Genomic DNA, 24,335 nt, shown 5'->3' on the forward strand with positions numbered 1-24,335 from the left:
TGGGTATTCCATGGTTCCTTCAGTTGAGCTGCTGGATGAAGACCGTCTGGGAGCAGATATTTGAAGCAAGCTTCTCCTTGGAGCGTTATGAAGTTTTATTTTCATCACAGTTAATGGGGACCCTCCGATTCCTATTTGTGATGTTACGATAAGGTGTGCTCCACACACAGCTTCGAACTTTCATTATGAAGCCGAGTTGACCAGTTTCGAGAGGGAGAAATCTTTTGAGGATTCGGGAGGGAGAAATCCTCCTTTGAGGATTCGGGAGGGAGAAATCCTTCCTTTTAAGAATCCAAACATTCCTGTGTTATAAGTGTTCAAAATATCTCAGACGAATAATAGACTCCTGAAATTAAATTTCTACCAGGCGTTATTAAGACCCATTAATGTCTGTCACATATAATCACTTAACTTCTTACCTTTTTTTGGAAGCATTTAAAAAAAAAAAAATCATGTTCAGCCTTCCTCACAATTATGATGAAAAGGTTACGGGGTCATAAACTTAATGACAATTGACTGTGAAGCAGAACCCATTTTATGAGCAACCTGCAAAATATGGCATGCGCGCTGGACCCTGTGGCCACAGTAATTGTTCCGCAGACTATTATTGTTAAGGGGTCATTTGCCTTTTATTTTTTGATTGTCTGAATTCAAAGGCTATTAAAACATCAGCTGTTAAAAGGAGAGCGATTTTACTCATGTCATGTTATGTCTGCTCCACATTAACTAGTCAGGATTCTGGTGATCAAGCCCTGTTGCCTTTAGGTTTAGACTTGCAGCCACATCACTGTGGCAGTGCTGCACACTCACGAGGTACTAGTCACATTGGTGGATTCCGGTCTGAATAACGTTAGTGTGTCAGCTATGTCTCTGTGGCTAATACTTGTATGTGAGTAGGTCTCGTAAAGAGCTGAATCTTGTGCAGTGAACATTTAAATGTTTATTCTTAACACATAGCTTTGGCTAATAAATTTATTATCATTATTAAATGTTTATCGTTATCACATAGCTTGGGCTATACCGTGTATATACGTACATAGTCGTGAGCTAACTCCATTGTTGTTCCGCACAGGTCTCTGTCTAGTCCATAATCTCCCAAGCCTCTGTCATGTGTCTCTTCACATTACACTTTGGGCTGTACTGTTTACCAGCTCCACATTAACCCTTGCCATGCCAGACAACCTTCTACTACATATTCCCCATCTCGGAGACATGGACACATGAATATACGTTGACAGTGCAGTGCTGTGCCGAGCCAGTCCTGCAATGTCTTTTTTGAATGAGAGTTCAAAACCTGAGGTTCAGTCTGCTACCCCACAGCTGGATGTTATAGATTCCATTGAAATAATTTGAATGCACAGGTGTCCTGTCGATGTTTTCTGTCAGTTACTAAAAACAGATTATCGGGGTCATTATCACAATACTAGGTGAGATTTTCCGCACTGTGATAATGGCGGCACTGTAGCACAGTGGATAGCACAATCTTCACAGCTCCAGGGTCGATTCCCGGCTTGGGTCACTGTCTGTGCGAGTCTGCACATTCTCCCCGTGTCTGTGTGGGTTCCTCCGGGTGCTCCGGTTTCCTCCCACTCCAAAGACGTGCACGTTAGGTGGATTGGCCATGATAAATTGCCCTCTGTTGGATGGGGTAACTGGGTTTTGGGGATAGGGTGGGGTTGTGGGCTGGGTAGGGTGCTCTTTCCAAGAGCCGGTGCAGACCCATGGGCTGAATGGTCTCTTTCTGCACTGTAAATTCTATGATTCTCTATGATAACCTTCGGGGCAATCGCTGATTAATCTCCCTGTGGGCTTCATAGAATTCGAGTTCCTGCTCAACTTCAAATGTCGTTCCCAGACGTGGACCGGCAGTTCGCTGGGAAGTTTGTTTTGAGAGCCGCAGTCGTGACTTTATTGTCAATTTAAAATAAAGCAGATGGCCTTTCAATCCGCGTGTCCTGGCAGGATTACCTGTGCCTCCCGCCGTGTGTTTTGCGACAGTGCAGGCGGCCCATCATTGGCTGGTGGTAGGATCACCTGGTCCTGCCGTTGTCAATGGGTTTCCCGTTAGATGCACCCATCACCGGCAGGACACAAGTGGCAGGGGTGTGACAATCCCGCCGGCGTGAACGGCCGGATAATACTGGCCTTGATGTGCAATCTTGCTGTGCGCATTTTGCCATCTGAGTTTCCTACTGAAGTGACTGCACCATAGAAGTACCTGCTTGGCTGTTGAGTGCTTTGGGCTTTCCTGAGTTGTGAAAGGCACTATAGAAATAAAAATCTTTAATTCTGGATGGAGGGGAAATGATCAGAGGCAGGATTGTGCAGATCAAGGGGCAGAGTTGTAATTCAGCGAAGGATGTCGGAAAGCACTGCACACACCGGGGAGAGGAAACCTGGATCTCTCTGAACCCAAATAGCTGTTTTAGATTTTTGGCTCTGAGTTTGAGGGTTGAATGGCCTCGCCCGTTTCACTGTGAGCCCTTCGGCAGATGGACTTGAGGACTGACCAGGGGGGAGAGCGTCCGACTGACCAGGGGGGAGAGCGTCCGATTGACCAGGGGAGAGAGCGTCCGATTGACCAGGGGAGAGAGCGTCCGATTGACCAGGGAGAGAGCGTCCGACTGACCAGGGGAGAGAGCGTCCGATGACCAGGGAGAGAGCGTCCGATTGACCAGGGGAGAACGTCCGACTGACCAGGGGAGAGAACGTCCGACTGACCCAGGGGGGGTGCCCACGGGGAGGGGGGGGCCCCGGGACGGACCCGGGGAGGGCCCGACTGACTGCGGCATAGTGGTTAGCACTGCTGCCTCACGGTGCTGAGGACCCGGGTTCGATCCTGGCTCTGGGTCCTGTCCGTGGGAGTTTGCACATTCTCCCGTGTCTGCGTGGGTTTTCGCCCCCCACAACCCAATGATGTGCAGGGTAGGTGGATTGCCACGTTAAATTGTCCCTTAATTGGAAAAAGTGAATTGGGTACTCTAAATTGATGTAAATAAATTGTAATATTAAGATAAAGGATGGGATCTGTGATGGCACACAACCAATAAATGATGGAAGTTCCCACTTCCATCATCTACCTGGCTTGCTTGCCATGCTGAGCAAGATCTAACTAGATGTCACAGCAGAACTAGGGGGCATAGCCTGAAAATAAGGGGAAGTAGATTTAGGACTGAGTTTAGGAGGAACTTCTTCACCCAAAGGGTTGTGAATCTATGGAATTCTCTGCCCAGTGAAGCAGACGAGGCTCCTTCATTAAATGTTTTCAAGATAAAGATAGTTTTTTTGAAGAATAAAGGGATTAAGAGTTATGGTGTAGGGGTGAGAAAGTGGAGCTGAGTCCACAAAAGATCAGCCATGATATAATTAAATGGTGGAGCAGGCTCGAGGGGCCAGATGGCCGACTCTTGCTCATAGTTCTGATGTTCTTATGAAACCTGCCCATTGTGGGTGGGGTCACTTTCTGGGACATCTGCATATTAGTGAGGCAGAGAGCCTCGCTCTAATATCTGTTCCTGAGATCTAACCAAGGCCTGGGATCTAACCCCCTAGCCTTCGAGACCTTAGGTGAGCACCATTCAGTGCTGGTCTCTGTGGTGATATGCATCACTGTAAATATACAAGGGGTTAATGTAAATACACTAAGTAAACACAAGAGGGAGCACCAGAGACATCATGACATGCAGATATACAGCTAATGAACACATAGAATAGGACACGACCAATGGGCAGTCAAGACACCCAGAGGTGACACTACCACAAGGGGGCAACCCATATAAAAGGGCTCACATGCTCTTTCTCCTTCCACAGGCGACACTCCGTGAGAAGGACAGGGGCAGATCAGAAGCATCACACCCACCGCGTGGATTAGAGCAGACTGGTTAGTTAGACTGAGTTACTATAGCAAGATCAACAGGAGAGTCAAACTCAAGTAGGAGAATTGTTAACTGTTCAATAAATGTGTTCAACCTATCTCCAAGTCTGAACCTTCCTTTGTCATAGCATACATCAAGGAAGCAGCTTATGCTACAGGAAGAAGCATAACGCAACAGTCTCCACAAACGAGGACTAAGCAGAACAGCACTCGTGGGAGTCTCCCAAGGGATTGGAGGCCTCCAGGTGCTTGCTCTCTGGGCAGGATCGTACCCTGGCAGTGCCAGCCTGGCTCCACAGGAATGCCACCTGTGTGCCATCTGGCACTGCCAGGTGCCAAGCTGGTATTTTCTGCACCTTGGTGATCAGGCCAGGGGTGCCGAGGGGGGGGGGTTCCCTTTATAGTGTGTTGGGGGTTGGGGGAGGGCTTTTGGGGCTTGTGTCGGGCTTGTGCGATCGGGACAACATTTAAAAACGCTCCGACAAGCGGAGCTCCACCGTGCTTGAAAACTGGGATAAGTGCAGCCTCGTTGGCGAGTTCCCCAAACGCCGGGAAACACCCGGCTAATCTCGCGGTACGGGGCCCTTCCCATTGGGGTACATTGCGCTCAATGTAAGACTTGGGTTTCGTCAGCACCTTTCACAAACACAAATGTCCCAAAGGGTCTTGTCGCCAATCAAGTCCCAATGAAGTGTTGTCACTGTTATCATGTCGGCAAGCAACTTTCACACAGCAATCCTATCCCCAGCAACGGGATGCACCCCAGCGAGAGACACACCAGCTAATGTGTTTGTGATATTAAAGAGCTAACCGGGTCTCTGCAAAGTTAAAGATGATTCAAGTTTATGTTCAAAGTTGTTCTCCAAATCATCCAAAGGACTTTTCAAATCTGGCTTTGTATCAGACTTCTGTTATATTGTACCGTATTTTGCAGCATGCACTGTTTATTTTACATGGTACGCAGTAAAAGAGGCACTGATGAGAGTTTTATATAGTGCATCTCGGGGGGAGCGGGGCGTGAGGTTGAAAGTGGATCTGATGCTGGTGAATGCTGCAGGGAATAATCAAGGGTTTATATTTGGGAGTGTTTTACATTGCACAGTGCAGAAGAGGAATGTTTTATAATGTCCTGCAGGATATTCCAGGAATGGCCAATTCTCCAGAGTTCTATCTGCATTGGTAACAATCTGAGGAAAGGAATCCTGCTCCCTGGGGTGGTAGTTGATCAAAAGGAAAGACTGACCTCTTTCTGAGCCCAGCCTTATTCTGTTTGTTGGAGGAGACAGCAACTCCATGATTCGCGCATTTCTATAGCATCTTTCATCACTAAAATGCAACACCCGTCAAAACAGTTCAAAACGTGGCTGTCAACGTGTGCCCAACAAAGCTGTTGCAAACAGCAATGTAATAAGGACCAGATGATCTGCTTCAGTGGCATGGGTTGATGGCTAAATATTCGATCAGGACAATGAAGAGAACTCCCTGCTCATGTTGTTTCTGGACAGCACGGTAGCACAGTGGTTAGCACAGTGGCTTCACAGCGCCAGGGGATCCAGGCTCGATTCCCACCTTGGGTCACTTTGTGTGGAGTCTGCACTTTCTCCCTGTGTCTGCGTGGGTTTCCCCTGGGTGCTCCGGTTTCCTCCCACAAGCCCTGAAAGACTTGCTTGTTAGGTGAATTGGACATTCTGAATTCTCCCTCGGTGTACCCGAATGTGGTGACTAGGGGCTTTTCACAGTAACTTCATTGCTGTGTTAATGTAACCCTACTTGGGACAATAAGAAAGAGTATTATTATTATGTGCAAAATATGGTGTGGAGATACTGGTGTGGGCACAGTAAGAAGCCTTACAACACCAGGAATTTGGAGTATCCTTCACTCACCGGAGGAAGGAGCAGTGCTCCGAACGCCAGTGATTCCAAATAACCCTGCTCGACGTTAACCTGGTGTTGTCAGACTTCTTACTGTGTTCAAAATAGAGAGAGGGAATCTTTTATACCCTGGTGACTGTTTCCCCCCCCCCCCCCCCCCCGCAGCTTGTGATGGCCCCTGGGACTGTTCCACCCCCCCCCCCCCCCCCCCCCCAGCAGCTGGTGTGATGGCCCCTGGGACTGTTCTCCCCCCCCCCCCCTGCCAGCAGCTGGTATGACGGCCCCTGGGACTGTTCTCCCCCCCCCCCCCCCCCCCCGCCAGCAGCTGGTGTGATGGCCCCTGGGACTGTTTCCCCCCCCCCCAGCAGCTGGTGTGACGGCCCTGGGACTGTTCCCCCCCCCCCCCACCCCACCCCAGCAGCTGGTGTGATGGCCCCTGGGACTGTTTCCCCCCCCTTCCCCCCCCCCCCCAGCAGCTGGTGTGACGGCCCCTGGGACTGTTTCCCCCCCTCCCCCCCCCCCCCCCCCCCCCCCCATCAGCAGCTGGTGTGACGGCCGAGGGAATCTTTTATCCCTGGTGACTGTTCTCCCCCCCCCCCCCCCCAAGCAGCTGGTGTATTGGCCCTGGGACTGTTCTCCCCCCCCCCCCCCCCCCCCCCCCGCAGCAGCTGGTGTGATGGCCCTGGGACTGTTCCCCCCCCCCCCCCCCCCAGCAGCTGGTGTGACGGCCCCTGGGACTGTTTCCCCCCCCCCCCCCCCCCCCCCCCCAGCAGCTGGTGTGATGGCCCCTGGGACTGTTTCCCCCCCCCCCCCCCCAGCAGCTGGTGTGACGGCCCCTGGGACTGTTTCCCCCCCTCTTCCCCCCCCCTCCCTAGCAGCTGGTGTGACGGCCCCTGGGACTGTTCCCCCCCCCCCCCACCCCAGCGCTGTGTGACAGCCCCTGGGACTGTTCCCCCCCCCCCCCCCCCCAGCAGCGTGGCGCAGTCCACCACTGTCCACTATCCTGTGGTTGGCAATGTGATCAACAGGGAGACTGTGACGGTTGATGAGCTGACCGTCACTAGGCCGGCTCAAAGATTTGTATTGCTCTCACTTTGCGTTGAGTAATGATGTCCATCTCCGTCTGACTCGAGACGATACCTTTTTTTAATATAAATTTAGAGTACCCAATTCATTTTTTTCCAATTAAGGGGCAATTTAGCGTGGCCAATCCACCTAGCTTGCACATTTTTTTTGGTTTGTGGGGGTGAAACCCACGCAAACACGGGGAGAATGTGCAAACTCCACACAGACAGTGACCCAGAGCCGGGATCAAACCTGGGACCTCGGCGCCGTGAGGCAGCCGTGCTAACCACTGTGCCACCGTGCTGCCCTCAGACTGGCGACAATACCTGATCAACAGGAGGGGTACCGTGAGAAAAATGGCAGTTCTCCCTGGGAGTGCAGACAACTTCTCGTCATTTGTCTGAATTTTCTACAGGGTTACATCTTAATAGCGTTATTTGTTGAATTAATTTGAGGAAACCATTATGGCAACATGCTCTCAGTCACTGACGCCCTGGTGTAAATTTCCATAAAATTTAAATGAGGTGTTTCCTGTAATTAATGAACATTTACTGCCGCTCTCTGCTCTGAATTGTAATTAACTGTGATCACGCGTGTTTAGTGATGACCGTGCTTCTCTAATGGTTTGACAAGCTGGTGAGATTATGTCGGGTTACAAAACAACCTGCAACACATGGCAAAACGTGTCAGGCTGGTTAGCTGGGGAAAGTCGAATGGTGAGGCACACCAGTCATTAGCATGGATGGCTGCACAGAGCGAATATCTTCATTTGTGCATTTTATTGACCTAACTTGATTGCTTTCTTCGAGGTTGTATCCCCTTTCTAATTGATGTTGTCATCGAATCTTGCAGTATAGGAGAGGCCATTCACCTCTTGAGTGTGTGCCGTCTCATTGAAAGAGCTATCGAAACAATCCCATGCACGCTAATCTTTCCCAGCGGTTCTGCAAGTTTCTCCTCTTCAGATATTTATCCAATTGCCTTTTGAAAGTTTCCGTCACCCCTTCAGTTCCCAATGACTTGCTGTGTCAAACAAATAAAATGTTTCCTCATGTCCCCCTCTGCTTCCTTTGCCAGCCATCTTCAATCTATTTTCTCCGGTTGTCATTTGTTTCTGGCACTGGGAACAATTTCTCCCTATTTACTTGTATCAAAACATTTCAGAATTTTAAATATTTCTGTGAAAACTCCCCTTCGCACTCTCTGCTCTTTATAGAGATGTCTCATTTTCTCTCTGCTGTGTCTGATACCCGAGACCCCTCGTCCTACAATATAGATCTGATTTGTGATTGGGCTGACCACGCGTGTCGGTGCGTCCGCTGAAATGTAAAATATGTTGTTGGTTCAGTGTATACGTGGGCGTGAGGGCAAATCAGATGGCCCAAGCAATCCTGGGGTTTAGAAAACATAAATCATACAAAATTCTGAGATGGTAAACTCAACTCACATTGCAAAAGACTTGAGCATATTGCCTCGGCTGACACACTCTGTGCAGTACCGCAGGAAGCTGCACTGTTCGAGATGCTCGTCTTTATGAGCTATTAAACCTGAGCTGGATGCTAAAGATCCCACAGACATGACTGGAAGGTGAGTAGGAGAGGTAATTCTCAATGCTTCCCTCTCAGTATTTATTTCTCAACCAACATCAAGGGCATCACGGTAGCATTGTGGTTCGCACAATTGCTTCACAGCTCCAGTGTCGCAGGTTTGATTCCGGCCTCGGGTCACTGTCTGTGCGGAGTCTGTACGTTCTCCCCGTGTCTGCGTGGGTTTCCTCCTGGTGCTCTGGTTTCCTCCCACAGTCCAAAGATGTGTGGATAAGGTGGATGGGCCATGATAAATTGTCCTTGGTGTCCAAAATTGCCCTTAGTGTTGGGTGGGATTACTGGATTACAGGGAAAGGATGGAGGTGTGGTCTTGGGTAGGGTGCTCTTTCCAAGAGCCGGTGCAGACTTGATTCGGCCGAATGGCCTCCTTCTGCATTGTAAATTCGATGATTCAAAGCAGATTATCTGGCTCTTTATCCCATTGTTCTTCATGGGATCTTGCTGTGTGCTAATTGGCTGCTGCATTTCGTACCTTACAACAGAACTACACCTCAAACGTACTTCATTTGTAAACCTGGGGTCATTCAGTGACTTTCTACAGCATCTTTTCATGGCTTCATAGTGTATATTCAAATAAAGTCCCAGAGTGGTCGAGATCATATACTGAAACCCGTATGATTTATTGTCCAGGAGCCTATATGCTTTTCGTGTATCTCCATCTCCCAGCTTCCCAGGAAACACATGCTGCTGTTTTCTACTATTTTGTTCCAGAGATCGGCATCCTCCTGTGAAAATTTTACAACAGTTTACACGTCGAGTCAGACTCCCTTTTACCCTGGGGCCTAACCTGTAGATGCAAACACAGCAATCATTGCCGAGCCAGTCCCTGACTCACAATCCCAATTGTGCGTAAATCAGGACTAAGTGACTGCATTGCAAAAATCAAATCGCAGCATCCCACCCGTTATACTCCCGCTCTACAATAACTCCAGACTCTTCCATGATTTCACAGTGGGAGGTGGTCATACTCTCAGTAATTGCTAATCCCACCTTGAAGCTTTACTTCCAGTAGCACGGGTGGCGTTGCTATTTCCTGACTGGCTCGGCTGGACCAAGTGGAAGTTGCTATCTTCAAAGTGCTGTAAGATGCTGCCACACCGCTGCTGGAGATGAGAATGTGACTTGCCAGAGTTCACAGTAACTCGCGTTGGCTGTTCTGACTGCTGACAATTGAAAACTGTAATAAATGAAAGGCTAAAATATTGCTCAGTTAGAAATGATCTGTATCTAGAACATAGAACTGTACAGCACAGTACAGGCCCTTCGGCCCACGATGTTGTGCCAAACTAGTTTAAAACTAAGATCAAATCAACCTACTCCCAATCATTCTGGCGCACTCTATATGCCCATCCAATAACTGCTTGGAAGTTCCTAAACTCCACTACCATAGCTGGGAGTGCGTTCCACGTCCCAACCACTCTTGAGTAAAGAACGTACCTCTGACATCCCTCCTATATCTTCCACCATGAACCTTATAGTTATGTCTCCTTATAACAACTACCTCCACCCGAGGAAAAAGTCCCTGAACGTCCACTCTATCTATCCCTCTCATCATCTTTTACACCTCAATTAAGTCACCTCTCGCCCTCCTTTGCTCCAATGAGAAAAGCCCTAGCTCCCTCAACCTTTCCTCATAAGACCTACCCTCCAATCCAGGCAGCATCCTGGTAAATCTCCACATCCTTCCTATAATGAGGTGACCAGAACTGCACACAGTACTCCAAATGTGGTCTAACCAATGTCTTGTACAGTTGCAGCATAACCTCACGGCTCTTGAACTCAATCCCCCTGTTAATAAACGCTAACACACGATAGGCTTTCTTCGCGGCTCTACCCACTTGGGTGGCAACTTTCAGAGATCTATGGACATGAACTCTCAGATCTCTCCGCTCCTCCACATTCTTCAGAACCCTGCCGTTAACCCTGTAATCCGCATTCAAATTTGTTCTACCAAAATGAATCCCCTCGCACTTATCAGGGTTAAACTCTATCTGCCACTTTTCAGCCCAGTTCTACATCCTATCAATGTCTCTTTGCAGCCTGCAACAGCCCTCCACCTCATCCACTTCTCCACCAATCTGTGTCATTCAGCAGTTAAAGGTAACTCACACACGGACACAAGTTATATCAGAGTGTGAGTCTTCAGTGATGAATTTTCCAGATTTGGAGCAGTATCCCTGGTTAACTAGAAAGGATTCTTGTCCATTAGGGTGTGTCCATGTCTCCGAATCAACGGCTTAGAAATTTACTGATCTCAAAACCGGAAGTGTTGCTATTGGAACGCAGATGTTGAGTTTGTGAAAGGAGGGATACAAGAGAACATTGAGCCTCAGCTTGACGTCACTCTCTGAAGCTGATGAAGCTACTGTACGTTGCCAGCATCTGACTTTATCACCGCTTCCCTTCATTTGAGGGTTTATAGAATCCTGAACACTGAAGGAGCCCGTTCAGCCCATTGTGTCTGTGCAATCTCTTTGCACCGGCTATCCAATGAGTATCACCCCCTCCCGCTCTTTCCCCAGGCCCCTGCAAATCCTTTCCTCCAAGTATTTTTCCAATTCCCTTTTGCAAGTTAGAAGTGGATCTGCTTCCTCCGCTCTGTAAGGCGGCAGGGCATTCTAGCTCACATCCACTTTGTGACAGAAAAGGATTTCTGCTCATCGCCACCCCTTTTTCATTATTTCTCATTGCCTGCTGATGACTAACAGCATTTGATTCTGTGTAGGAGGGCAGCAGAAAAACAGTGTGGTTTCTGGCCTGGAGTGTTGGGTTACTGGGGTGTGTGATGGTCATGTCCACTGTCCTTGGGTTACTGGGGTGTGTGATGGTGATGCCCACTGTCCTTGGGTTACTGGGGTGTGTGATGGTGATGCCCACTGTCCTTGGGTTACTGGGGTGTGTGATGGTGATGCCCACTGTCCTTGGGTTACTGGGGTGTGTGATGGTGATGCCCACTGTCCTTGGGTTACTCATTTCACCCTGGGGAATGTTGGGAATGTTTTTGCAAAGTACCACATTCTGTCCAGGTTGGAATCAATGGCATTGCTTAGGACCTGGACCTGATTAGTAAGGATAACCACATTGGGGAAAGAATTGGTTTACAGGTTCATTCTGAGCGCCGGCTGCAGTTAATATTTTATTCAAATGTATACGAGACGGGCAAATGTTAATCTCCAACTCTACCTATGCCAAAATTAGGCGCTGGTTTAGCACAGGGCTAAATCGCTGGCTTTGAAAGCAGACCAAGACAGGCCAGCAGCACGGTTCAATTCCCGTACCAGCCTCCCCGAACAGGCGCCGGAATGTGGCGACTAGGGGCTTTTCACAGTAACTTCATTTGAAGCCTACTCGCGACAATAAGAGAGTTTCGTTTTTCAACTCCCTACACAAAAAGGTAAATGATTTATCCTTTATTAGCAAAGATAGCAAATCCTGATTTTTCACTTTGTGTAATTGATAATATTCTTCCAAAGGTGGTTAATTATTTTTCACAAACGAGCCAAGTTGGGTCGGGGATGGTGTAGCTCAGTGATGTGACCCTTGTCCCGTGGCAGGATCCAATGTTGATTCTCTGTCTGGCTGTGTGGTTGCTCCAGGTTACTTGGTAAACCGGGGGGGGGGGGGGGGGGGGGGGGGGTGCTGAGAGAATTCCGTGTGTTTATCCATGATTTCACTTTTGAAATACAGCCTCCACGGACCATTCCAAAAGGAAAATGAGTCTTTTTTAAAAATGTAGTAGTCAATGTGTCCACAATGTGCATGTGTGACACATGTTCCTTTTGTCTTTTCATCTGCTATAGTAGTCAGACAGTTTCCTGCCGTTCTCATTCCAGCAATTGACAAATGATTGCCAGATGTGAGCTCTTTCCAGTGATTCTTCCTCTCTGTAAACCTGTGGAGATGGGGTTACTTCATACTCCCTGTCCAGTTTATCTCCTTTCGCATCTGCCACAGTTTAAAGCCAATGGCCCCTGTATGAGGGCTTTCTCATCACGGTGATTTCTCGCTTTCTCTCGGACTTGAGGAATGAAGTAACACTGACCAGCAACAAAGACCAACTTCTGCATTCAATAAGTTAACCATTAACACATTGTAATGACTTGGTTACAAATAGTGCAGATATTGAATGCGCAACTGTTAATGTCTCGGGTCATGAAGCACAATGACAATATGGGGAGGCTGAGACTGGGAGGAATGACACCTTTAGCAAACTATGGCTGTCATCATCTCTTGGCAATATTTCTGAGTTCTAATCGGAAGAGTTTTACTGAAAGGACTGGGCGCAGTCGCAATGATTTTTCATGTTGGTTTTTAATTACTAACCATAAATAATGATGAGACTGAAAACACTCACCACTGAGAGCTCCCTGATTGCCGAGTTAAACACATTCTGCAAAATAATGACAAAAAAAATAAGTTGGTGATAGTTTAGAGGATTGTTCGGGTTTGGTCCAGGTGCAGTCAGGCTGGGAGTAGGGGGTGCTGTTATCAAGGGGTATTATGGAGAAATCGTGTGCACTGTCAGGCTGGGAGGTGAACTTTAATACTGAATTCCACAGCACACCAGCAATCTCCTCCCACACTCCAGACACACACTGCAGAAATTAATATAGAAATCCTGCTCATAATCCCATCCATATTTCACAGACACTTGCATGTTAACACAAATACCAGATATGCAGATACACTTGTGCAGATTACCATGCATTGTGCAAGTACATATTAGAAAAGCAATACAGTTACTTTAAAAAACTTAACACACCAAAATAAATACATTATACACCCACATTCACGTACAAAGTTTGGCATTCATTCGCACTCTTAGATTGATGTAATTTTAAAAAGTAGTTGCTTTGCCAAGGTATATGGAATTGTACTAAAAGATTGAAATTCTTCTTGTTAAGCTAATGAATCAGAAGTTCCATCTTTGTGTCTGATCCATTGTGAATGCTATTTATTTAATCTTTTTTTATTAAGTAGTCTTAAATGATGGAATTGCTTAATGCGGGCTGGTTAAATTAAATAAGTCCTGCGTTTCCTGCCTATCTTAAAAAAAACAGGGGAATGAATAAACTCCAATAAAAGTTTGCAAGAATGTGTGTGAGGCAGGCAGCTTTTTTTTAATGAACATATATTTTTTTGAATAGAGCTTCTGCTCACATACTCACTGTGTGACTGCTTCCTGCTCCACTCACAGTGGGATACCCATGGAGACAGTGTGCTGATAGGCAAAGGGGGAGTCACCCGGCCTGTGCACCCAGGGAATGTCCTTGAGAGAACGTCTTGTCACCAGCCATCAATGGAGAGACTGCTGCAGTGGTCTCTGAACATCTGGCAGCTCAGCACAGGAAGCTGCGGAGTAGGGGGGGGGGGGGGGGTGTTATTAATTGTGATGAAATAATTTAAACCATCAGGAATAAATGAGGCTGTTAAGCTAAGTTCAGATTCCATTTTCTGTGCGCACATGTTTCAGGCTGTTTGTGTGGAGTTTAAATGACAGTGCGACCTGTCAGAACGTAACAGTCGTTGTGTGCAGATTTCTCCCTGTTCTGAGCTGCTCTCCCTTTGTAAGATTGTTTATTGCTCTCTGCCCCCCCCCCCCACCTCTCTCTCTCTCTCTCCCCTCTCTCTCTCTCTCTCTCTCTCTCTCTCTCCCTTTTCTCTCTCTCTCTCTCCCCTCTCTCTCTCTCCCCTCTCTCTCTCTCTCCCTCCCCCTCTCTCTCTCTCCCCTCTCTCTCTCTCCCCCTCTCTCTCTCTCCCCTCTCTCTCTCTCCCCCTTCTCTCTCTCTCCCTTCTCTCTCTCCCTTCTCTCTCTCTCTCCCCCCCTCCTCTCTCTCTCTCTCTCTCTCTCCCCCCCCCCCTCTCCCTTCTCTCTCCCTTCTCTCCCCCTCTCTCTCTCTCTCTCTCCCCATTCCCTAAATATCAATGTTAGAAGGTGAGCTAGTCAGAGGTGCCTCTCTGCATTATTCAGAAGCCCCTCAGCCACCACAAGCTCCATTCCTCTTCTGTTAGCCCTGCTTCAGGATTGGGATCTCCTGGCAAACTGAGAGAAACAATTGGTGTCCCTTTACCCTGTGAATCAGTCTGTTAATCAACAGGCTGGTTATTCCCACTTCACCTCCATCAATTCTGTGACTGGGAATGTTTCTGTTCGGGCAATGCGGAATAATCAGGCACAGGCCAGGAGCAAACTTATCTTGCTCTCTTAACACTGCTTCCTCACAGTGCCAGTGCCCCGGGTTAACACTGCTGCCTCACAGTGCCAGGGACCCGGGTTAACACTGTTGCCTCACAGCGCCAAAGACCCGGGTTAACGCTGCTGTCTCACAGTGCCAGGGACCCGGGTTAACACTGCTGTCTCACAGTGCCAGGGACCCGGGTTAACACTGCTGGCTCACAGCGCCAGGGACCCGGGTTAGCACTGCTGTCTCACAGTGCCAGGGACCCGGGTTAACACTGCTGGCTCACAGCGCCAGGGACCCTGGTTAACACTGCTGTCTCACAGTGCCAGGGACCTGGGTTAACACTGCTGTCTCACAGTGCCAGGGACCCGGGTTAACACTGCTGTCTCACAGTGCTGGGAACCGGGTTAACACTGCTGTCTCACAGTGCCAGGGACCCGGGCTAACACTGCTGTCTCACAGTGCCAGGGACCCGGGTTAACACTGCTGGCTCACAGTGCCAGGGACCCTGGTTAACACTGCTGTCTCACAGTGCCAGGGACCCGGGTTAACACTGCTGTCTCACAGTGCCAGGGACCCGGGCTAACACTGCTGCCTCACAGTGCCAGGGACCCGGGCTAACACTGCTGCCTCACAGTGCCAGGGACCCGGGTTAACACTGCTGTCTCACAGTGCTGGGAACCGGGTTAACACTGCTGTCTCACAGTGCCAGGGACCAGGGTTAACACTGCTGTCTCACAGTGCCAGGGACCCGGGTTAACACTGTTGCCTCACAGCGCCAAAGACCCGGGTTAACACTGCTGCCTCACAGTGCCAGAGACCCGGGTTAACACTGCTGCCTCACAGTGCCAAGGACCCGGGTTAACACTGCTGTCTCACAGTGCCAGGGACCCGGGCTAACACTGCTGCCTCACAGTGCCAGGGACCCGGGCTAACACTGCTGCCTCACAGTGCCAGGGACCCGGGTTAACACTGCTGTCTCACAGTGCTGGGAACCGGGTTAACACTGCTGTCTCACAGTGCCAGGGACCAGGGTTAACACTGCTGTCTCACAGTGCCAGGGACCCGGGTTAACACTGTTGCCTCACAGCGCCAAAGACCCGGGTTAACACTGCTGCCTCACAGTGCCAGAGACCCGGGTTAACACTGCTGCCTCACAGTGCCAAGGACCCGGGTTAACACTGCTGTCTCACAGTGCCGGGGACCGGGTTAACACTGCTGCCTCACAGTGCCAGGGCCCCGGGTTAACACTGCTGCCTCACAGTGCCAGGGACCAGGGTTAACACTGCTGTCTCACAGTGCCAGTGCCCCGGGTTAACACTGCTGTCTCACAGTGCCACGGCCCCGGGTTAACACTGCTGTCTCACAGTGCCAGGGACCCGGGTTAACACTGCTGTCTCACAGTGCCAGGGACCCGGGTTAACACTGCTGTCTCACAGTGCCAGGGACCCGGGTTAACACTGCTGTCTCACAGTGCCAGGGACCCGTGTTAACACTGCTGCCTCACAGTGCCAGCGACCCGGGTTCAATTTTGGCCTCTGGTGTCTGTGCGGAGTCTGCACGTTCTTCCCGTGTCTGCGTGGGTTTCCTCCGGGTGCTCTGGTTTCCTCCCACAGTCCAGCGATGTGCAGGTTAGGTGGATTAGCTGTGCTAAATTGCCCCTTTGTGTCCAAAGTTTGGATGGGATTATGCGGTAGGGCAGTTGTGTTGGCCTATATTCAGTGCAGCCTTGATGGGCTAAATGGCCTCCTTCCACGCTGTAGGGATGCTGTGATTCTCCAGTTCCTCTCTATCCTTATAATATGGGGACCAGAATTATGGACAGTGTTCTGTGTGGTCTAATCATGGTTCAATGCGAGACCTCAGCGCTATATTTAGTATGAATAAAAAATAACCACCGAACATCCAATGATTTCAAATCCCTTGCTAAACCAGAGAAAGTGGATATCTCCCTTCCATTCTACTTCCTGCCCACAAAATTTATTAAAGCAATTTAAAATCAGTTTTCAAAATGAGAACTGTTATCTGAAGAGAGTTTTTCTTCATGAATATTTTAGATAGTTCATAATGTTTTTTCTCTGCTTCATAGCTTCCAGGACGTTGGCCCTGATTTTGGCCTTTGGTGTGTGTCTGGTGGACGACAAGTGTTGTTTGACCTCGGGCACAAACAAACCAGGTAGAGAAGCCCGATTTGAACTTGATTGGAGGTCGCCCCACATCAATCCAACACTGATAGACACCTGGGCAAAGTAGAGCTCCAAACGGGCGTCGCTAACTCCGGAAATACTTCCTCGTCAATATGCTTCTTGTTCTGCAACAAAATGATTGTGTGTGGTTCAGAAATTGGTTCATGTGTTTATGCCACCCTTCTATCAACAGTACAAATACAACCCTTTGTAAAATGGAGTCACTCACCAATATTGAGTCAACAATTCATGTGGGTCCAATAAAAAGTTAGGTGGGGTTACTGGGTTCTGGTGATAGGGTGGAGGTGTGCGGCTTAATTAGGGTGTCCTTTCCAGGGGCCGGTGCAGACTCGGGCCAAATGGCCTCCTTCTGCACTGTAAATACTATGATACAAGTGTGTTCAGCCCACTCAGCAGAATTGGGGAGTGATTTGAATATGACACAGATGCATCATAGAATCCTACAGCATGGAAGGCCATTCGTCCCATCATGCCTCTTGTCCAATTAGTCTCTCTCCCTTGCTCTGTTCCCAAAGTCCTGCAAATTATCCTTTCCTAATGTTTGTCCGATTGCCTTTTCAAGGTTACAATTGATTCTTTTTCACCATGCTTTCAGGCTGTCTATTCCAGATCATAACTCACTTGTGTGCGATGTCTTCCTTGCAGAATCACACAACTGTTACACACAGAAGTCAGCCATTTGGCACATCATGTCTGCACTAGCTCTCTGAATTAACAATTCACCTAATGTCCCTCCCCCACCTTCTCCCTGTCACCCTGCACATTCTTCCTTTCTAAACAATAAACCAATTTGCTTTTGCAAGCCTCGATTGAACCTGCCTCCACCACACCTTCGGACAGTGCGTTCCAGATCCTAACCACTCGCTGTGTGAACTTGCCTCCACACTCGCAGACAGTGTGTTCCAGATCCTAACCACTCTCTTTATGAGAGTTTTCCCTCCAGTCTCCATTGCTTCTTTTACTTTGATATTTATTGTCACATGTATCGAAGTACAGTAAAAAGTATTTTTCTGCGGCCAACGGAACGTACATACTACGTACACAGTAGACAAAAGAATAATCGACAGAGTACATTGACAGTGGTGCATTAACAGCTAGTGGTTGGTTACAGTGCGGAACAAGGGCCAAACAAGAGCAGCATAGGGCATCGTGAACAGTGTTCTTACAGGGAACAGATCAGTCCAAAGGAGGGTCATTGAGGAGTCTTGTAACTGTGGGGAAGAAGCTGTTCCTGTGTCTGGACGTGCGAGTCTTGAGACTTCTGTATCTTCTGCCTGATGGAAGGGTCTGGAAGAAGGCATTGCCTGGGTGGGAGGGGTCTCTGATAATGCTGTCTGCCTTCCTGAGGCAGCGGGAGGTGTAGACAGAATCAATGGAAGGAACCTTAAATGTGTGTGCTCTTGTTCGCAATCCTTCCACCTGTGGGAATCGCTTTTCCCCATCTGCTCTGTCCAGACCCCTCATGATTTTGAACATCTTTATTAACTCTCTTCCAATCCTTGTACCAATCACTTTAAATCTGTGTCATCTGGTTCCTGCCACTCCTACCTCTGGATATGGTTTCTCTCTATTTAATCCATCAAACCTTTCATGAATTTAAACACTTTGATGTTAGATCTCCCCTTAGCCTTCTCCGCTTGAGAGAGCTATGCCTCCCCTGGGGAGAGTCTGTCCCTCCACAGTACGTGCTGTCCCTTTTCCCAGGTGTGTAAGATTTCTGCTCCATTTTACTCCAACGTTTGAGACGTTGTCTACCCTTTCACATGTAAACCTTGCAGAAATCCAAATTGATCTTCATTCCGACCGTTGCGTCAAAACTCTATTGCATCAGTTATCACAAAAAAAATGGCCAGTGCATCTGTGTGCAGTGTAGATCACCTGTGAAATGCCATTTGCCGTTCCTGCTCTAATGATTTTTTAAAAAATCCCTCTCACTTAACATCTGAGGCTGGTTTAGCGCAGTGGACTAAAGAGCTGGCTTGTAATGCAGAACGAGGCCAGCAGCGCGGGTTCAATTCCCGTATCAGCCTCCCGAACAGGCGCCATAATGTGGCGACTAGGGTCTTTTCACAGTAACTTCATTGAAGCCTACTTGTGGCAATCAGCGATTATTATCTTTAGAGTCGGTGCAAAAAAAATAAGCCATGAATATTAGCCTTACAATACCAGGTTAAAGTCCAACAGGTTTATATGGAATCACTCGCTTCCAGAGTGTAGCTCCTTCATCAGGTGAGTCTCTGGTGTTGTACGACTTCTTACTGTGCCCACCCCAGTCCAACGCCAGCATCTCCACACCATGAATATTAGCAACAATGCAGTATAGAGCCCATTGACTCTCTCGCTTATAGTGTTGAATTCACAACATAAACTTCCCATAGTGCATCGGCATCGCAAGATGTTACAATCCAGTCTTTGGAACGAGGGTTGGGGATGGCAAAAAAAATCCCCCCCCCCCCCCCCCCCCCCCCCCCCCCCCCCCCCCCGCAAATGACTCTCCCTTCTCATCCGTACAGCACCCCTGCCCTGCTGAACGACCTAGGATTTTCCTTTAGCCACTCTGACCCCTCCCAACAAGTGCGACCCCCCCCCCCATCACAATGCTTTTCCCCCACTGACCCAACTCTCATATGGGATTGAGTCAGGTCAAATTCCTTCTGATCAGTTTAATTGTCACTGTTTATTTTTAGAAGCAAAAGGGCTGAATTACATAATTTGGGTTAGCATTCCCTGGATGTAGAATATTATGGGATGACGTGACTGAGGTTTTTGGGACTTTGAATGAGATCAAAAGAGGAACTTGTCCTGTTAGAGTGAGAGTCTGGGTGTAAATGGGCTAATAGTGGACAGAGGAATGGTCCTGCTCCAATGAGGGTCTCAATCCAAGTGGTAAAAAGGGAGAGGTGTACTTTCCATTGATCTGCCTTTGTGTGAGTGGGAAGACTGTTTGGTAAACCGCGCTGATGGTCAGTTACATTCACTTACTCCAATCCTCTTTAATCTCGGCTGTGTAGGAGCTGCAGTTCCTCATTCTGGTAGCTCTGGTGAAATGTAACTTAAGGGTTTGTGCTAAGTGTTATCAGAGGGGTTTACAAAGCAGCACCACCTCAACTAAGACCTGAAACAACTACTTCGAGAAAGAATAATTTTAATTTCTGGGCCGCGTTCATTTCCAGGTGGGCTGAGAGGAACCATGTTTAGCTGGAGCCTCTGCTTCAGGAAGGTGGACAAATGCAATGGGTTTGGGTGGAGGGGGGGGGGGGGGGGGGGGGGGAGACTGCAAAATGGTTCCTGTTGACTCCTGTATCTGAGATTGTGTGAAATTAGTGGATAACGTGATCAAATTGGTGATGGTGCAGAGTGTCTGACTTAGCTTGTTATTCTTTTTTTTAAATTTAGATTAGCCAATTATTTTTTCCAATTAAGGGGCAATTTAGCGTGGCCAATCCACCTACTCTGCACATTTTTGGGTTGTGGGGGCAAAACCCACGCAGACACGGGGAGAATGTGCAAACTCCACACGGACAGTGACCCAGAGCCGGGATCGAACCTGGGACCTCAGCGCTGTGAGGCGGTTGTGCTAACCACTAGGCCACCGTGCTGCCCTTTAGCTTGTTATTCTAATGAAGAATGACAGACAGATCTGTTGACAATGTTGTTGAGGGTCAACCCTTTATTCTGGAGATAACAATATGCCCCAGTTGGTGCTGAATTTTGAGAAAAGGGTGATATTCATTTTTTTGGGGGGAATCTCTAATGAGGAAAGCATTGTGCTCTGGGATTAGCATCCAAGTTCTTGCATCAGTCTACTGCAATAGAATCTGTTAGTGCAGAAGGAGGCCATTCTGCCCATTTTGGTCTGTGCTGGCTCCTTGGTAGTTTGCCCTTTCCTACAGTTCTGCAAATTTCTTCTGTCAAGTATTTATCCAATTTTGGAATTTACAATTGAATCTGGTTCCATAATCCTTCCGGGTTTAGTATATTCCGGATTTATTCCGGATTTTAGCAACTTGTTGCATAAGAGATACATTTGACTTCATGTCATTGAGCTGGCCTGATGTTTTGTCTAATGAAACCCAAATGTATATTGTAGTCAATCACTATTGGTGCAGCAAAAATAAAAAGATGATTTTGCAGCTGTAATGTGAAGGAACACTAACTGGGTGTACTGAGAGCATTGTCAATATGTCCGCACTTTCCAGAAAGTGTTTCTGAGGCTGTTTACCCCTTCAACAGGAGACTGGCAGATAAACATTGCCCTCCGACTCGGCCCAGCTCGGTCGCTATGAAGCTTCAGAGCATCATTGAAGCCAGCAAGGTAACTGCGGATTGTTAAATGTTACTGCATCCATCCCTGATATTTGGGTCATCAATTGTAGCTAGAAATACAGACTTTGCGCGGTGGTCACAGTCAAGAAATTACACCCACAATGAAATTGCGACGGTTAAGTCGGGCTTCGAGTTTATGCAGAAATTTATTTGCATAATTGTAAAGTAAAATCTCCCAAGAACCAGATCAACTGGCACCCCCAGAATTAGCTACTCTCATTTAAAAAAAGTATTCCGTGATGTATTTAAGAGTGATCAACTGGTGCAGGTTTATTAATACAACCAAAAATGGTTAATCGGCAAAATGAACATTTGAAATAAGTGTGTCTTGTCCTCCATCCTATGAATCACCTGATTTTAAAATGCCCTTTAAAAACAAACTACTGAACCATTTCATACTTTCATTGGTGAACACCCATCAGTTTCTTAGTAAATTTAAATATTTTTTGATCTGAAACCAGATTTAGAAAACCTGCCTGTCAGTGTCTGTGGGCCTGTGCGCACTTTGAAGAGCGGATTCTTGCAATCCTGACCTAGGGCTCTGGGAGGGGTTTGATCCAGATGAATTGAATCTTGAAACCAATGTAAAAGATTGCAGAAAACACAAGTATAATTGGTTTTGGTGTAACACACCTACACTTTAAATCCCTGATTGATTCACCAGAGCTTTTCCTGCTCACCAGTGGAATCTGCACCCAGTGGAGGAGCATTATCCACCTGGGTGAAGTCAATCAGTGATCAAGCAGAGGATTGAAATGAGTGATGGGTCGAATTGGGTGTGACATGCTGATCATTCAGCCACTATCACAAAGAGAATAAGTTGGACTGTATTTTGGGAAAGCTGGGGAGGGGTCTGGGTTACTTTGGCAGCTTTGACCTGCCCTAGCCACACCAATGAAGCTGCAGCTCTACTGCACTATCTGCTTGAAAGTTTATTGTGACTCTAAGTCTTGCTCCCACCTGCCCTGGAAGAACCCTACACAAAGGTAATCCTGTGCATACGGGCCCAGCGTGACTGTAGTCCTGGGCATACGGGCCTGGTGTGACTGTGTTCCTAATATTGATAATAATTGTTATTAGTGTTTAGCACAGGGCTAAATCACTGGCTTTGAAAGCAGACTAAGGCAGGCCAGCAGCACGGTTCGATTCCTGTACCAGCCTCTCTGAACAGGTGCTGGAATGTGGCGACTAGGGGCTTTTCCCAGTAACTTCATTTTGAAGCCTACTTGTGACAATAAGCGATTTTCATTTCACAAGTAGGCTTACGTTAATCATAGAAATTACAGTGGAGGCCATTCGGCCCATCGAGTCTGCACTGGCCAACACCCCCACCCTATCCCCATAACCCATTAACCCCACCCAACACTAAGGGCAGTTTAGCATGGCCAATCCACCTAACCTGCACATCTTTGGACTGTGGGAGGAAACCGGAGCACCCGGAGGAAACCCACGCAGACACTGGGAGAACGTGCAGACTCCACACACAAGTGTATTTTACAGTTTGAATGTACACACCCGACTTTCCAGATTTTTTTATTGAATTCAAATCTCGCCCTCCACCGTGGCAGGATTTGAACCCAGGTCCTCAGATCATTACGCTGGATATGAGTCCAGTGACAATACCACTATGCCACCGCCTCCCACAGCAATGAAGTTACTGTGGAAATCCCCTCGTCGCCACATTCCAGCGCATGTTCGGGTACATAGAGGTTGAATTCAGAATGTCCAAATTACCTAACAAGCACGTCTTTTGGAACTTGTGGGAGGAAACGCACCCGGAGGAAACCCACGCAGACACGGGGAGAACATGCAGACTCCATACAGACAGTGACCCAAGCCGGGAATCGAACCTGGGACCCTGGAGCTGTGAAGCAACAGTGCTAACCACTGCGCTACCATGGTGTTCCTGTGCAGGTGGGCCTGGTGTGACTGTGTTTCTGTGTATTGGAGGCTGTGGGACTTAATTGCAACTTATTTCAACCAGCACAGGGATGATGGCGTGAATGACCTTCTTTTGTGCAGTAAGGTTCTAGGATTTCGACATGTGTGTAGATTATGTGACAATGTCAGACCCCATACAGAGTGTTGCATTCAACCTGGGCACCGCACCTCCAGAAGGATATATCGGCACAGTGAATATTCACCAGAATAATACAAGGGCCAAAAGGACAAATTTATAAGGACAGGTTACGTCGACAAAGCTTTTAGTCCCCTTAAGGGTGATTAAATTCTGACGATTAAAGGTTTCAATTGGTTATATAGTGGAAAAACTATTTCCTCTGGTGGAAGGAGGAGCCCAGAATACGGAGGCTGAGCCTTCAGATTAGAACAAGGCCATTGTGCCAGAACAGTAAGAAGTCTGACAACACCAGGTTAAAGTGATCTGGCAGAGTAACCGACAGAGTACCTTTCGCCGTCCAGTACTTTTCTGGAGTGGAGAAACTACAACATCTTCTTCGCAATTTCAACACGTCATGGATGAAGATGAACATCTTGCTAAGGTCATCCCCACATCCCCACTACTTGCCTTCAAACAACCGCGCAACCTCAAACAAACCATTGTTTGCAGCAAACTACCCAGCCTTCAGAACAGCGACCACGACACCACACAACCCTGCCAGGGAAATCTCTGCAGAACGTGCCAGATCATCGACTTGGATACCTCCATTACACGTGGTAACACCACCCACCAGGTACGCGGCTCATACTCATGCAACTCGGCCAACGTTGTCTACCTCATACGCTGCAGGAAAGGATGTCCCGAAGCGTGGTACATTGGCGAGACCATGCAGACACTGCGACAACGGATGAACGGACATAGCGCGACAATCACCAGGCAGGAATGTTCCCTTCCAGTCGGGGAAACTCCAGCAGTCAAGGGCATTCAGCCTCTGATCTCCGGGTAAGCGTTCTCCAAGGCGGTCTTCAGGACACGCGACAACGCAGAATTGCCGAGCAAAAACTTATAGCTAAGTTCCGCACGCATGAGTGCGGCCTCAACCGGGACCTGGGATTCATGTTGCATTGCATTCACACCCCCCCCCCCCCCCCCCCCCAACCACCATCTGGCCTGGGCTTGCAAAATCCGACCAACTGTCCTGGCTTGAGACAATTCACACCTCTTTAACCTGGGGTTAGCCCTATCTCTGCATCTGTAAAGATTCAGTTACCTGCAAATGCTCGCATTCTAAGCATTGTCTGG

At 48.2% G+C, this 24,335-nt stretch overlaps 1 protein-coding gene across 11 annotated transcripts in view; it reads left to right on the forward strand.

The window, feature by feature from the left end:
• bnc2 (basonuclin 2) overlaps window positions 1-24,335 on the forward strand; it is a 604,271-nt gene that overhangs the window by 266,776 nt on the left and 313,160 nt on the right. The window contains exon 1 of one of the 11 annotated variants that reach the window (XM_038804001.1): window positions 21,057-21,122. The exons of the other annotated variants lie outside the window; for them this stretch is intronic. Within the exon in view, the coding sequence (XP_038659929.1) occupies window positions 21,090-21,122 (33 nt within the window). The 5' untranslated portion in view covers window positions 21,057-21,089. Of the gene's footprint in view, window positions 1-21,056; window positions 21,123-24,335 lie in introns of those variants that run through there. 11 annotated transcript variants of the gene reach the window in all.

The sequence above is a fragment of the Scyliorhinus canicula genome, chromosome 8 (assembly GCF_902713615.1).
Source record: "Scyliorhinus canicula chromosome 8, sScyCan1.1, whole genome shotgun sequence".
NCBI classification, from domain to species: domain Eukaryota; kingdom Metazoa; phylum Chordata; class Chondrichthyes; order Carcharhiniformes; family Scyliorhinidae; genus Scyliorhinus; species Scyliorhinus canicula.